This window comes from Misgurnus anguillicaudatus, chromosome 9 (assembly GCF_027580225.2).
Source record: "Misgurnus anguillicaudatus chromosome 9, ASM2758022v2, whole genome shotgun sequence".
Classification (NCBI taxonomy): Eukaryota; Metazoa; Chordata; class Actinopteri; order Cypriniformes; family Cobitidae; genus Misgurnus; species Misgurnus anguillicaudatus.
The window spans coordinates 23460638-23475869 of record NC_073345.2 but is presented as its reverse complement, the minus strand read 5'-3'; the positions used below and the strand labels follow the sequence as shown (position 1 = coordinate 23475869).

General features: G+C 41.1%; 1 protein-coding gene across 8 annotated transcripts in view; it reads left to right on the top strand.

Moving 5' to 3' along the window:
* Window positions 1-15232, top strand: part of vav2 (vav 2 guanine nucleotide exchange factor) — a 208391-nt gene that overhangs the window by 126131 nt on the left and 67028 nt on the right. For all 8 annotated transcript variants that reach the window (XM_055180067.2, XM_055180071.2, XM_055180069.2 and 5 more), the window contains exon 3: window positions 8888-8946. In XM_055180067.2, coding sequence (XP_055036042.2) covers window positions 8888-8946 — 59 coding nt within the window. The remainder of the gene's footprint in view (window positions 1-8887; window positions 8947-15232) is intronic.

Below are 15232 nucleotides of genomic sequence, written 5' to 3'. Positions count from 1 at the left end.
TCATTGCAAAGCATTTTAAGATTGCAATACTATCTTTATATAGCATTATGTAGAAGTGGCAAATTTAAAAAAATCAGTTTTCATTGCAATCACTGTGCATGTGGATATGTGCCTGTTTATTCTTCTCTCTGCTCACACTTATCTAGCTGAGCTCCAGTCCTGTTTCTCCTCCCCCCTCCCATCCTGGACTGTCGGATTAAACCTAAACTAATCCCCATCCACACTCACCCTCTCAGTGGCACAAGAGACTGCCCAACAGCTGCCGGATCTACCCAGTGTGCCCTGATGTGTGCCACTGCAGGTGCCACAGCTGATAAAACTGTATATGGGAGATTGTTTTAACTTCACTCTAAAGGATGTAGAAATCCTCTTACTTTGTACACTATTAATGCACACGTCTGAGTCTGCACAGGAAGGGTTTGAGATGCAGATATGGTTTCTGGGGCACAAAATTACAATGAGCTTGTGTCATTAGTGTAATCCTTTATGTTCTTGGATTTAAAAAGTAAATGCATTGGCTTTTTTGTCAGAGACACATGCTGATCTTTCATAGTTGAAAATATAAAGTTGTAAATTCTTACAAGGGAAGTAGTGGTGCATGCGAAAGCAACCATTATCTTCATTGGCTAACCACATTTTGTTTAATTTGTTACAATTTATTAGAATGTTAGAATTTGTTTCATTTTGTAATTCAAATCTAAAGAAAATAATAATGTAATAATTGTAATTTTTTCATTCTGAATTATGATTGTGTTTTATGATTTTCGCCATCTATATATTGATTCTTGAATGTTAAACTCAATGGATTTGGACGCAGCTTTGGGTACAGAGTATGTCATTAGATCAACTTCAACAATGTAAAGCAAGCATCACATGTGGTTTTCACACTGGCATATGGCACTAAGATTTAGAGATGGCAGGGTTTGTTTGGCAGAATGTTTCGCTCATTTACTCTGTTAGCATACGACATCATCAGTAAGCCTATTCTCTGTTTTTGGATTGTAAGGGCACACTATCCAATCCAAACCATGTCCCTTCTCACTACTCCCCCAGAAACATGCGCACACACTGTACTATTATAGATCCAAGCCCAGGCAGACTTTCATCATTAGGATGCAATTGTTTTGAACAAAGCAGGAAGTAAAGTGTTCTCTACACTTTAGAACCCATAGTAATGTAAAGGAATATTCCATTTTCTTAAATGAAAAATCCAGATAATTTACTCACCACCATGTCATCCAAAATGTTGATGTCTTTCTATGTTCAGTCGAGAAGAAATTATGTTTTTTGAGAAAAACATTGCAGAATTTTTCTCATTTTAATGGACTTTAATAGACACCAACAATTAATACTTAACTCAACACTTAACAGTTTTTTTTCAACTGAGTTTCAAAGGACTATAAACAATCCCAAATGAGGCATAAGTGTCTTATCTAGCAAAACGATTGTCATTTTTGACAAGAAAAATCAACAAACATACACTTTCAAAGCACAACCTCTCGTCCAGATCCGGTCGTGATGCGCTAGCGCGACCCGACGCAATACATCATGACGTCAAGAGGTCACAGAGGACGAACGCGAAACTCCGCCCCAGTGTTTACAAGTGTTGAGAAAGAGGACCGTTCCTACGTTGTTGTATGTCAACTAATACTAATTAATGTCTTTGTGTCAGTTTATTGTTTACAATGGTCCGCAAATGTGCGTTTTATATATGTAACACGTGACCTCCTTACGTCACTACGCATTTACGTTAGGTCGCGCTGGACCGGATCTATACGAAAAGTTATGGTTTGAAAGTGTATATTTTTATTTTTATTGTCAAAAATGACAATCGTTTCACTAGATAAGACCCTAATGCCTCGTTTGGGATCGTTTATAGTCCTTTGAAACTCCATTGAAAAAAACTGTTAAGTGTTGAGTTAAGTATTAATTGTTGGTGTCTATTAAAGTCCATTAAAATGAGAAAAATCCTGCAATGTTTTCCTCAAAAAACATAATTTCTTCTCGACTGAACAAAGAAAGACATCAACATTTTGGATGACATGGTGGTGAGTAAATTATCTGGATTTTTCTTTTAAGAATATGGAATATTCCTTTAAGTCTGTGTTTTTTTATTTAGTTTGGTGCGCGATGACACACAGCCCTCTCACATGCCATAATATTGCTTAGTTGGTCTGTCGCGTGTGCAGCTCAGACATTCATGTAACCCTGCTGTGCGTATTGTAACCATTGCGTGTTCCGCGCCTAAGCCCAACTGAACCGTGCTCGAGCCCACTTTTGCAAGCCTGTAACATCTTTTCAAAAAGCATTAACATTCACACTGTGGCCATTCAGCAATATTTTTGGAAATGAGAAGAAATGCAGGGACGAGATGGACAGGCATTCACAAGTGTCTGTGGTAAAAACCCACTTGCTTTGCTTGCATTATTGCTTCATGGATATGTAAACATAAGGAACATGGCCAAGACTACAAGAGCTCTTCATCTGATAAGAGTCATGTAGTGATTTTCAAATGGGAATTTGCCCTCTGGATCATTTAAAGAGCCCCTTTCATCTGGTTGTACACCAGTAGTTTTCCATACGTAATGCCTGATTCATGGAACTGCAGTCTAAACTTTTGTGTAAATGCACTCTCTTTTCTCCTGTTTACAAAGACTAAATGTCTTTGACACAGTGTGGCCCTTATGGGATAAAGGAATCTGTACACAGTTGAGGTGGAAAAGCTGATCATCAGGGGGTAGAGGGATGGTGCAAAATCCATTTACTCTCCTTAGTTTTGGTTTAATCCTCAATGTTGGAGAAAAGTGGGTGTGTAGGCTTGGTCAATGCGGTTAACCTGCTTCACATAACAACATTTTGCTTTATTTTCTCAACCTGTGAGTGAATTCATGCCAGGGTTTTGAAAAAACCACGAGAATATAAAAAGTATTACAGGAAGAGAGACCTACACAGCTCTTCCTTGGTTTGTGCTTCCTGTTTAACTCAAGACCCAATGGCTTTGTTTTTCTCTATGTGAATGTCATTCGCATAACATGAACAAAAATACCAGTGGTCACCCAAAAGTTTCTTTGTCCCTTTCTCTTCACTGCAGATTAATGCTTGTTTAGAGAGAAAGTGGATTGTATGAGGAACACTGTGTAGTTTATACTCCATGATATTAAGAGAGGTCAGGAGCAGAACCATTCGGCGCTTGTGAGTTTTGTCTGTTTTGACCGAGGGGCAACCTTCCGATCTCTCTGATGAAGCCAATACGAAAGAGATTTAAACTGCAATTCATTGACTGGCCGCTTGAGGCTGGCCCCAAAAGGGAGTAAATTCCCATAAACCTCCATGTTAAAATGCCAAACTTTACAGTAGAAAATAATATGTTTACAGCCTGGTATAAAAATTGTTTTTGGTCTGTATAGCTAATTTTGCACCTCATGACAACTGTCAGGGGGGTGAATTTTTTTGTAACTCATCCGTTTAAATTATATTAAGCCTTAAAGTTCTGCATAGTTAAGGGCGTTGCCACTTGAGGGACGGTTGAACAGCCACTGCTGTCACTAGAATCAAGCTAGGCGGGCGTGGTTTCAGCAACCAGTCACCTCAGCTTCACCCATGTCCCGCCTTTTTACAAATTTTCGGATATCCACGAGTGATGTGTGGTAAGGCGCGGCCAAGATGCCGATGGCAGGCACCACCTACTTTAAGCTTCAAAAATGATCTTCAGAAACCTATGGGTGACGTCACGGACACTACATCCATCTTTTTTACTATGGTCTATGGTTTTGACAAAACAAGTCATGACCATACCATGACTGTACCATGAGCACGTGCTGTGAACTGAGAAAAAAATATATACAACTAATGGTCTGTAGATACCCTTGCAGACGACACAAATGAATCACACTTTGGGCCACCCTGCACTTTGCTGTTTATGTGATATGATTAGTCACTAAAGTTGATTCGTTTGAGCAAAGTCATGTTTTGCTAATTGTCACAATAAAGTCTTTCACACACTTTGTGCCTTCAGACAAAAGCACATTTACTGCATCCTTTTGTGCTCATGAGCCGAACTGGGTCTTTGGGGCAGCACCATAGACACTTGGGTCAAAGCCTGGGTCCCCCTCCCTTGTGCTGCAGGCCTGACTCTGGAAAATCCCTGCTAAACACGCAACAGCTGGAGTCCTCTGAGAGGATTTGGCTCAAACTCTATTGGCAACATATTCATCATGTCACCACGTCATCTGACTCCCCGTAGTGCACAACACAGACATAAGAATGTAACATCACTCATCGGCTGATGTGAAACAGAAGCCTGTATACAGTATGTTCCGTATTTGTTGTCCTTCGTTTTGTTGCCATTCTTTTGTTTCCTTAGAGCGTTATACAATATGTTTATGTGTCTCGCTAAGTTGGAATTTGGCGTAATGAAAGAGACAAAGTCTATTTATACAAACTTATGAATAAATTACATTGTTGGAAACCATTTGGCAATGTATTAAAATGTATTATTGTTTCTGAGCTGTGGTCTAGCTGCGGTTGGAGCAAACGCCCCAGTCGCATCAAGCTGTAGTCCTGATGGTTGATTTTGGTCCATGTTGTATGCCTCTCTCTATGTCTTTCTGTTGTCCTTTTGAATTTTTATATTTGGTTATTTTTATCAATGATTTAGCGACATATTGCAATTCCTATATATGCAAAATTTTGCATCAGTATTTTCCCTTGTGGATCTGTCTCAGTTTCAGTCATGATAAACAGATGACGACATTGTAAATAGTTTTGTAAAGTTATCCCAGCCTTAGTACTGTCAGCTTAACTGTGCGTGTTTAAAAAGCTGGTATTGCATTTTGGTTGATCAGATTACAAGTGGATGACGCTAAATACAGGTGTAAAGCTTTTTGTGCTCGTCCACTTTCGACCACAATCAGAGGTAGTCGAAAACGCATTAGACCGGATTGCTTTTGTGGTGTAGACACGCATGTGGTCGAATGTGTTCGAAAAGCCATAAAAGGCCGCCTACTTTATTGATCTAATGTAATGTAATGAGCACAATGTTTTTCCATTGGACATGACTTTTAGTGTGAACCAACAGTGTTTTGCTTGTATTTGTAAAACTGAAAGGGGCTGCTCTCCGCCTCTATCATTTGTTGAATTTTGCTAGTGTGTGAAAGTTGCGTAAGCTAATTTCATCAATTGCTCTGAAGTATCAGAGAAAGCTCTTATGGTGGATTCACACCAAATGCGTAGAGGCGGCAAAAACTCGCTATTCGTGCATAGTTACTCTCTTGATTCGCGTGTGAAAGCTGGCGTGTGAAATTCTAGTCATCGGAGACATTCACACGAAAATTCATGTCATGGGAGGGGCTTCCGCGACTACGCTCGCTTCCTGTAATCACGTCACTACTAGAACAAGCTCCTGATTGGTTTACACGGCACGATTTTCCACCAAAGTTCAGATTTTTCAACTCTCGTGTTTCCCGCTGCAACACTGAATTCACATCATTCGCTCGTCAATTCTCATCATTCGCGTGAACTGGACGTCATTTCAAACCTGTCACTTCTCCCACTCGTGTTTAAATGGTGGCAGAGGGACTCACCCACAGACCACCCCCTCAGAAAATCAGGACAGAAGTGGTCGAAAATGGACAAAAAGACGGATTTAAAATACCATATGTAAACGTGATGTGTCTCTCTTGTCCGCTTGTGATCCGATCGACCAAAACGCATTTTAATACCAGGTATAAACAGCTCCCAAGTTTATTTAAAGTTTGATCAGAAGAAGCTCTGTTAGGGTCTGCTGGTTGGTGTCCTGTGCCGCTGGGCTCTCCGGTTCATTATAAATGAATGCCAACACTCAGTCTTACTGACTGCCATCTGTTCACAGATCTCTTGCCACTCCAGATTTCCTGCTTAAACTAAGTCGCTGGACTCAAACTCTCATTTAGATTACATTACACTACAATATTGCATTTAAACGTGTCTGTTTATATTGCTGGATTTCCAACACTAGATTAATTAAGGATCTCTGTCACTCGTGACTAAAGCTGTTTTGTTGTAGAATGATACAGCACTAATGTTTTCCATTATGTCATTGCGATGTGGTGTTTGTGATGTGTGCAACTATGGTGATGAAGCTTTTTCTTCCTCTTCTCATTTAGTATTTTTTCATCTTTTTTTCTCAGCTCGTCTCTTCTATCATCATTGATTGATTGATTTTATTGATCCCTGAAGGGATCACAGCAAGCTTGGTTGTGTTAATCTTGAGCTAAAAGAACTCTCACAAGCATATACCAATTCATATAAAAAATAAAATTTTTAGTTATATTTTTCTTCTCTCCTGTTTTTTTCTTTTGTTCTTATTTCTATTTTTTTTTCGAAGCACTTTTTCTCTTACCGTGGGTTCACACCAGCTGCGTTTGAGGCGTCGCTCCTACCTTGTCTAGTTTGCCGCTTGAACATTTTGGGTTTACTCACTTCATTCACGAGTGAAAGCCGCACGTGAAATTCTAGTCATCGAGACATTCACGCGGAAATTCGCATCATGGGAGGTGCTTCTGCGACTCCGCTCGCATCCTGTAATCACGTCACTAGTGCAAGCTCCTGATTGGTTAACGCGGCACACTTGACAAAGTTCAAATTTTTCAACTCACACGTTTGCCGCAGCAACGCACAATTCGCGCCATTCGCACGAACTAGATGTGCGAATGAGGCTGAATGCCGTCTACCACGCTGCGCTAAACGCCTCAGACACCGAGACCTCCAGATGCGTCTTCACATTGACTTAACATAGAAATCACTCGCGCTTGACGCCTCTACCGCGGCTGGTGTAAACGCAGCATTATACGGTAAAATGAATTGTTTTACAAAAAATTACCTGGTTGCCTTAAAATTTTAAGTTTATTTAACTTAAAAAATATTAGTTGTATCAAAATTGTTGTCAACAATTTTAAATTGTTCAATAGTTTAAGGCAACCAGGTAACTTTTTTTAAGGTGTAGACTATGCTCATCTGTTCTTGACTCTTCTCCGTCGTCTTCTCTTTTCTCTTTTCGTCTTTTCTTCTTCACCCCTCCTCTCTTCCCCCTCTAGAGTTGCATATGTTGTGCAGGAAGACAGGTGGATTCGCCATGTGTATGTAATACATTTTACAGCTGATGTAAACACTATTGTTCAACCAGGTAAACAGCTGTTTGTCATTAGTGAAGGTTTTAGGATCCTGTCTTTCTCAGTGCTATTGTGAGCTGATCGACGGAGTTGTGCCATGTTTTCGTGATATACGTTGTGTCCAAACTCTAATCTGATGCTCCCCATGCACACTAAAGCTCTAAGATGAAAGAAAAATCAATATTATGAGAGAACAGAGAAAGGGGTTTTGACCTGACCTGATGGAAAGATGAAGAATAGTAGACAGCGACGAGAGTGATGGAGTATGGAAGAATGAAGGGTTGCGCTACAAATCAGATACCATCCAAAGAAGAAAAGCTATGGCTTTGATGGATAAGTCGTACATTTTATATCTCTGTTATATTGCATCCACATAAATGTTTGGACAAATTAGGACAGCAATAAAGTGCAGGGTCACATATAGACTAATTTAGCGGTATTTATATTCAATTGTCAATCCTCCATCCTGGGCTAGAGCTTTCAGTGTAATCCTAGTTATACGTTTTAGGAAAGTTAATCTTATATGCTTTGACTTGTACATATTATATGACAAAGGTTCTTGTAAACAGGGTTTCCTTTGATCTACAGCAGTGCTTCCCAATCCTGGTCCTCGAGTACCCCCTCCCAGAAAGTTTTAGATATCTCCTCATTTAAAACACCTGATTCAGCTCATTAGCCTACTTCCAGAATAGTTAACATGTCTCCCCAACAAGTGATTGAGTAAAATCAGTTGTTTTAAATAAGGAGACATCTAAAACCTTCTGAGAGGGGGTACTTGAGGACCCGGATTGGGAAACACTGATCTACAGCTTCTATAGGTTGAGCTTCATGGCTGCATTAATGAAATATTTACCTGTTATTTTCTTACCTGTATCAAGATCCTGAAAGCTACAGGCATGCACATCTGCATTCAGTGTCCTGCTTGCCAGCTAGCATCACCATGGCAGCAGGCAAGTCAACTGGAAACCGCCTGTAAGCATGTAATGAGCCATCACGGCACCGTCTTCACTTTTGCATACGCATGCATACGCGCGCTTTCCTATTTGTGTGTGGCCCTTAAGTCTATACTGTACTCCCGAGGCCCTCTAGCACACCATCTGGAAGCTTCCAGAACGGCCACCAATAAGCCCACTCGCATGTGACTCATGACTGGCATTAAATCAGTGTAAATACTGCGCACGTTTAACCCCGTTACCCCGCACTAATGCAGCTGGGGGAGGGTGGGATGCACAGATCTTTCCAAACGTTTCACATCTGTGATTTCATTGGAGCATTTTATGCCACATGTCCCTTAATGTCTTCAATAGGGTTGCAATATCCGTGTGCGCACGCAAGCTGCGGCACCAAAGCCCTATCGTAAAACAAAGCAGAAAACACCAGATACTCTTTTGCAAATGTTTTATTAATGGTGCTTGCTAAATCTTTATTACTTTTTAAAACCCCTAACCTAAAGTATTTGTGCTTCAGACAATAAAGATGTTTCAAGTTTTAGGCAGAAATGAGAATTTACTTTTAAATAAAGTCATTTTCGGCTGGCAGAAATCCAGTCTTAAATTGTAGGAGCCAAGCCAGTACTACGGACCAAAATATAATTTTGAGGCTTGGGGTGGATTTTTACAATAAACAGCCTCTTAATAACCAACCATAACATCCTAGCAACTGCAAAACATCCAACATAGTATTTTTCAAAGTGTAAAAATCTAGTTGTATTCACTGATGTGATATTTATGTTTTCACAGGTGATTTCTGCACTCTCCAGAATCTCCCAGCACAGCATTGCACAGATCAAAGGCATCAGGTAATTAATTTCTTCCACACATGCTAATTGTATTTTCTTTCAGTCATGTTGTGTAGACACGACTTTCCATCTTTTATGTGGCTCCATGCAAAGCCCCTTGAAGGAGAAAGCAGTTGGCACAAACAACAACATATGCGCAAAACGTGCTCACCCGCTCTGGCCTGACCATTGGGAAACGTGCGGTTCTTACTCGCCTCAGGTGTTTTTAGTGGGGATCAAACCTGCCTTCCTACTTTATAGGCACCTGGGATTACTTCCTGCTTCGTTATTTGCCCAGTCTCTTTTCCCCATGCGAGGCGTGTCGGCCCCTCTCCGCAAATAAAGTCTTTTATCCGACAGGGTAATGAGCTGATGGAGCGACCCATTAGGCCTACTGCCAGAGCGGGGTGGAGGCGAGACGGGTCTGCCATTAGCCAGCACAACGCAACCCGCTGAGAGGTGCCTAAATCACTTCCTGTCCTCAACGGGCACATTGCCGCAAAGGGATGGCCAAAATATTACCATTTATTTGTCGCAAGTCAGAACCCATTCGTTCGAATGGATAAACAGAATAATTCTCCATTTTTGTCGAGAACTTTGTGGGGACGCCAGTGGCGGTGCAATGTAGCTAAAATGCAAGGCTTATAAATGTTGTCCAGAGTAATTAGGGGAAACGTTTCTAGATGGAAACTGGCAGGAAAACGCATTGACTGTGAATAAAGTTAAATTCGCACCCTGAGCAAGTCTTCTGTGCGATTATTTAAGGCCATTAAGCAGAAGCTGGTTTGGGGAGTTTGCATAATAAGCAATGAAAGGCGACTTTGTTTTCACCACTGCTGTGGCGTGTGTCACAGCTTTGAAAGGGAACCAGCAAGCCGCTTTAGTGGTTACAGCAGTCGTATTCCGGCCTGACCCAGATTTTTTATAAGGGCCTTTATTTCAGGCCTACGTTGGTGGTTTTTACAGTTTTGTGGTTTAGAATGGATCTGCCCTCTATTATATTTTCTCTTCCAGTGTCTCACAATGTGAGAATTGTCTTCTTTGCATACCTTTTTTTTTACTTAAAGGGAGACTCCACTTTTTCTGAAAATATGCTTATTTTGCAGCTCCCCTAGAGTTAGACATTTTGATTTTTACCGTTTTGGAATCCATTCAGACGATCTCCAGGTTTGGCGGTACCACTTTTAGCATAGCTTAGCATAATCCATTGAATTTGATTAGACCATTAGCATCGCGCCAAAAGAACCCAAAGAGTTTTGATATTTTTCCTATTTAAAACTTGACTCTTCTGTAGTTTCATTATGTACTAAGACTGACAGAAAATTAAAAGTCCCCTTAGTAACTTTCAATGGCAGGGGATTATTTTTAGGCAGTGCATAATATCACTACGCCTGCTGCAGCCATGTTAGGGCAGCAAAATCCTTGATTATTACGCCAGAATGAGAGTTTAGTTCCTAGCCATATCTGCCTAGAAAATTTAAAATTTTAATTTTCCGTCTGTCTAAGTACACAATGTAGCTAATGGAGAGTCAAGTTTTAAATAGGAAAAATATCCAAACTCTTTGGTTATTTTTTAGTGCGATGCTAATGGTCTAATCAGATTCAATGCATTATGCTAAGCTATACTAAAAGTGGTAGCGCCAGACCCGGAGGTCGGCTGAATGGATTCCAAAACGGTAAAAATCAAATGTTTAACTCTAGGGGAGCTAGAAAAATAGCATATTTTTTAAAAAAGTGGAGTGTCCCTTTAAACGCTACATGCTGATATTGTTCAGATAGGGCTCTCCTGATTTTGCCATGTGGTTGATGTCCTCAGGGCAACATTATGTTGACCCTGGGACAACATTTCAATCAACCAATCAGATTTCAGAAATAAGTTTACAGTTGGTTTAAAGTTTAAGCCTACAACCAGGATTAGCTGTTTTTTAGACCATTGTTTTTCACTTATCATGTCCCCCTGATTTTAGGGTTTGGTTATGGTTAGGGTTGTGGTCTGGGGTGGGTTTAGGTTTTATTTAGAAAAATGTTGTCCTTGGGTCAACACAATATGTTGCCCTGAGGACATCTCCCACTTGGCAAAATCAGTTTGAGCGTCCAGATAGGGTGTGAACGATATTCCCTTACTCTTTGCATTAGTGCTTTGCATAGTTTGTTTGTATGGTTTAATTAAAGCACACTAAGGCAAGTGCATCATTTTTGACGCCCACATAGCGTTTCACTGCTCCAGTTTCATCTTTTTGCCATCTGACCCTTTAGTTTCACTCTAGACTCATTTAGTTAGATTGGTTAATCATTTAATAATTAGCCATCATATAGCTTAGACTGCTCGTTTAAACTGTGACATTAGACTTAACATTTCTATTTCTTGTTTGCTATGCCCAAACTGTTTTACATCACGCACACCTTTAGATCAAAACCGCAGCTTTTACATATTCCGGTCACACAGTCTTTCACCTGCTCCAAATAGGAGGAAGAAGGAAGAGTGAAGTGTCATTCATTATGTTTCCACCGTTGTGGTCACTTTGTAGTGAAGCACCTGTTGACGTTCCAACTTACAGTATTTCCCCTTTTCTCAGTGTATTATGTGTCTGAACTGCTGGGATCGCAGTTTTTTTTTAATGGTCATGTGCTGTTAGTGGTTTATGTTTCTTAGTTCAAAAGGTCAGTATACTAAGCGCAAACAGACTGCTGTCTGTCAGTTTTCTGTGGCCCACTGTCATTCATACTGTAGTTTGTGTGCTGGACTGTTCAACCATGTAAAACTGTCCTGAATGTGTGGCAGTAATATCTTCTTTCTTAAGTGTGAAGAAGTACAGTGTTTCTTCATTGAATAGGTCCGATTGTGCATGTATTGTGTCGGGTTCGCAAGAGCTTGGCGTATGTGTGAGATGACACATATGCTTAAAGTCGGCTCGACGGGGGGAAAACGCACTGCTGCAGGGAGCAAAATGCCATGATGCTCTTTCTGTTGTGCCCTCCTTTCTCTTTTCTTTGCCTTTCCGTTTTTCTCAATTTCTTTCTCTCTCTCTCTCTCTCTCTCTCTCTCTCTCTCTCTCTCTCTCTCTCTCTCTCTCTCTCTGTTTTCTAGTTACACAATAAACACTATGCAGTTGTTTTGCAAAAGTATTTGAAGCATAGCTTTGTACAGCATTTTACTCACTCATGTAGTTACGTCCAACTTCCCTCTTACATGCACACACTTTGCATGAAAGTTGGTTTATGTCCTTATCTGGTATGTAAACGTGCACAACAAGAGAATGACAGAAAGCAGAATGCACAAAACACCCTATAGTGTTTGATAGAGGTTGTGGAGTACATTCAGGCTTCTAGCTCTCTGCTATATCGATTCACAAAGTGTTAGACAAAGCTCTTGTGTATCATGTGAAAGTACTTCAGCTCAATGTAAGAGTCAGTCTCTGTTGAGTCCTGAGAGAGAACTCGGAGAGTCTGCCGGTGGAATGATCAGATAGATGCTCTCCTCTGATCATATTCAAGGAAGATCATAGGATCAGGTGCTCTTGGCTTTATCACACACTGAGAATTACTCTACTGCTGCATTTTGAGACCATCAGTGTACTTTATAATAAGCTTTAGCTTCCAGTTTTGCTCAGAGGCTGAGAAATGAGGGGTATTACAAAGAAAAAGAGGTATTGGGAGAGTTTATAACCCAATTTGTAAACCATAGTTAAAAAGAACTGGAGAGTTGTGATAAAAAAGTGCAACATACACGTTGCAAATGCAACCAACACACAAGGCATGCTTTGCAATCACACAGAAATTACAAGAGCTATTTAGCAGTTGTGATTCGATGGCAGACAAAAAAACAGGTGAAAAAACATTGGATTTTAATTAAATAGACCTGAATAATACAGTCTGTGAGTGCGTTTACATGCACAGTCTTAAGCCCGATTTATAGTCGTGCGTAAGCTCTACGCCGAAGGTTATCCGTAGCCTGTACGTAGCTCTGCGTAGCCTGACGTGAACGTTGCAAATTTTTAAACAGCGCGTCAGTTCTAAGCGGACCGCAAGCACTGTGATTGGTCCACCAGAACCCCTGCCATCAGGAAAAAAAACTGCGTCATAAGTATTTCCGTTTGCGACCGTGAAACAAAGATAAGCCAAGTTGAGGAGTGATTTACCTCAAACTGCAACAAAAGTCGCTGTCTATTTACTTCCATCATTGCTAGTCTTCTCAAATCATACACAACAAGTTGCTGTTTCTTCTTCGTTTGTGGGTTAACTTGCCAAGCTTTTTCTTAATTGACGGTCGCGCTGCTACTGTGGTTACATGCATGGATACTGCCTACGTGTGTTTGCACATCGACGCGGACGACGACGCAAAAGTATAAATGAAAATTGACGTGGAACCTACGCCGTAGGACCTACGCACGACTATAACGAGCCCTTTACCGTGGGTTCACACCAGCTGCGTTTGAGGTGTCAAATTTGCGTGTGCCGCATCTAGTTTGCCGCTTGAACATTTTGAGTTTACGTGCTTCATTCGCGCGTGAAAGCTGTGTGTGAAATTCTAGTCATCGAGACATTCATGCGGAAATTTGCGTCATGGGTGGGCCTTCCATAGGCTTCTGCGACTCCGCTCGCTTCCTGTAATCACGTCACTACTAGAGCAAGCTCCTGATTGGTTAACGCAGCGCATTTTTCTGCCAAGGTTCAAATTTTTTAATTCGCTTTTCCGCGGCAACGTTCCATTCGCGCCATTCGCGCCATTCGCCTCATTCGGGCCGCGAGACCTCCAGACACGCATCAAAATGTCTTTACATTGACTTAACATTGAAATCACTCACGCTTGACGCCTCTACCTGGCGTAAGCAAAAACCGATCGGCACAGGTAGTTTTTTGCTCATTAGCCCGATTTTGCGTGGCATGTAAACACCTTAACCGGCTTTCTCACGGTTTTGTCCATGTCCGCATGTCTCCACGTGTGAAAGAAAAACGTAAGCGCAAAGTAACGCATAAAAGTCTCCGCTCGACTAAAGCAGTTGGCAGAGAAACTGCGAAAAATAGAAGCTTTTTTTAAATGAAACTACCCAGCAACTATCCAAAACAACCTAGACTCTAAAAATGCTGGGTTATTTAAAAAAATGCTGGGCATTTTTTAAAGCGCACTCATATTATCCAAACTAAACCAAACCATGCCCCAGCCCAATTGTCCCCTCTCCCTACTCCCCCAGAAGCACGCACTTACATATACTTTTATTGATCCGAGCCCGGGCGTGCTTTTGTCATTAGGATGTGATTATTTTGAACAAAGCAGGAAGTAAAGCGCTCTCTTAACACTGGAACCCATCATAATGTTAAGTCTGTGTTTTGTATTTAGAGTTGTTTGGTGTGCGATGACAAACATCCCTCTCACATGACTACCATATTGCTTCGTTGACCTGTCGTGTGTGCAGTGTAGACATTCACGTACCCCTGCTGCGCGCATCATAAGGTTTTAACGAAGGCAGATGAAGGTGAGTGGTCGCCCAATTGATATCTCTCCTTTTGAAACGTGCTCTGGTGCGATTAGCGATCACACTGCACCTTCCGAGCCTGAGCCCAAGTGAACCGCGCTCCACCTCACCTCTGCAACCCGGCCAGGGCGTGATTAACCAATCCGTGCCCGGGCGCGGTACAGAGCGATCCCAATAGTTAAACGAATCAGGCTTTGGGGGTCAAACGCGAACGAGCGCAGTTTGATTTGAATAGTGTGAGTACACCCTTAGTGTGGCGGCAAACCCTGTCAACCATGCAGAGCTCTATATATAAGCTTCAGCCAATACCCTAGCAACTGCAAAAGAAATTGGCAAGCCTAAACAATCCAAGAAATGCTAATGCTTGGTTACCACATATTCTAAAACTGGCTTTGGAAATGGCAGAAGTCCTTGTGTGTATGCATGTCTATAAAAAATGTATTGGCTGTTTATGTATGGTCATGAAGCCTGAGCTGGTTTGGTAATCATACTTTGTTACGTTTTTAAATCTCGTGAAACATACTAGAAAATAAATCGTTTTTCCTCTGGACATCTTTCAGTCGCTCCATTGAGCAAACTACTTCACGTTTCAATATTCTCTGAGCTCTTCTGAGCTGTCGCTCTTAGAATAGAGAGCAAATATCTGTTTCTGTGAGATAAAACCCAGGGATACTGTTTGGTTGGACATAAATGAAATTGGAAGACTGATGCGTCTGCCAAATCCAATTAAAGCACGTGTTTGCCTAATGTGTTTCAGGCTTAACACACAGAGATGCAGCTAGCTTTTATCTTACTCATTTTAATTGACCAGGTTTGTTATGGAAAGTTGTATT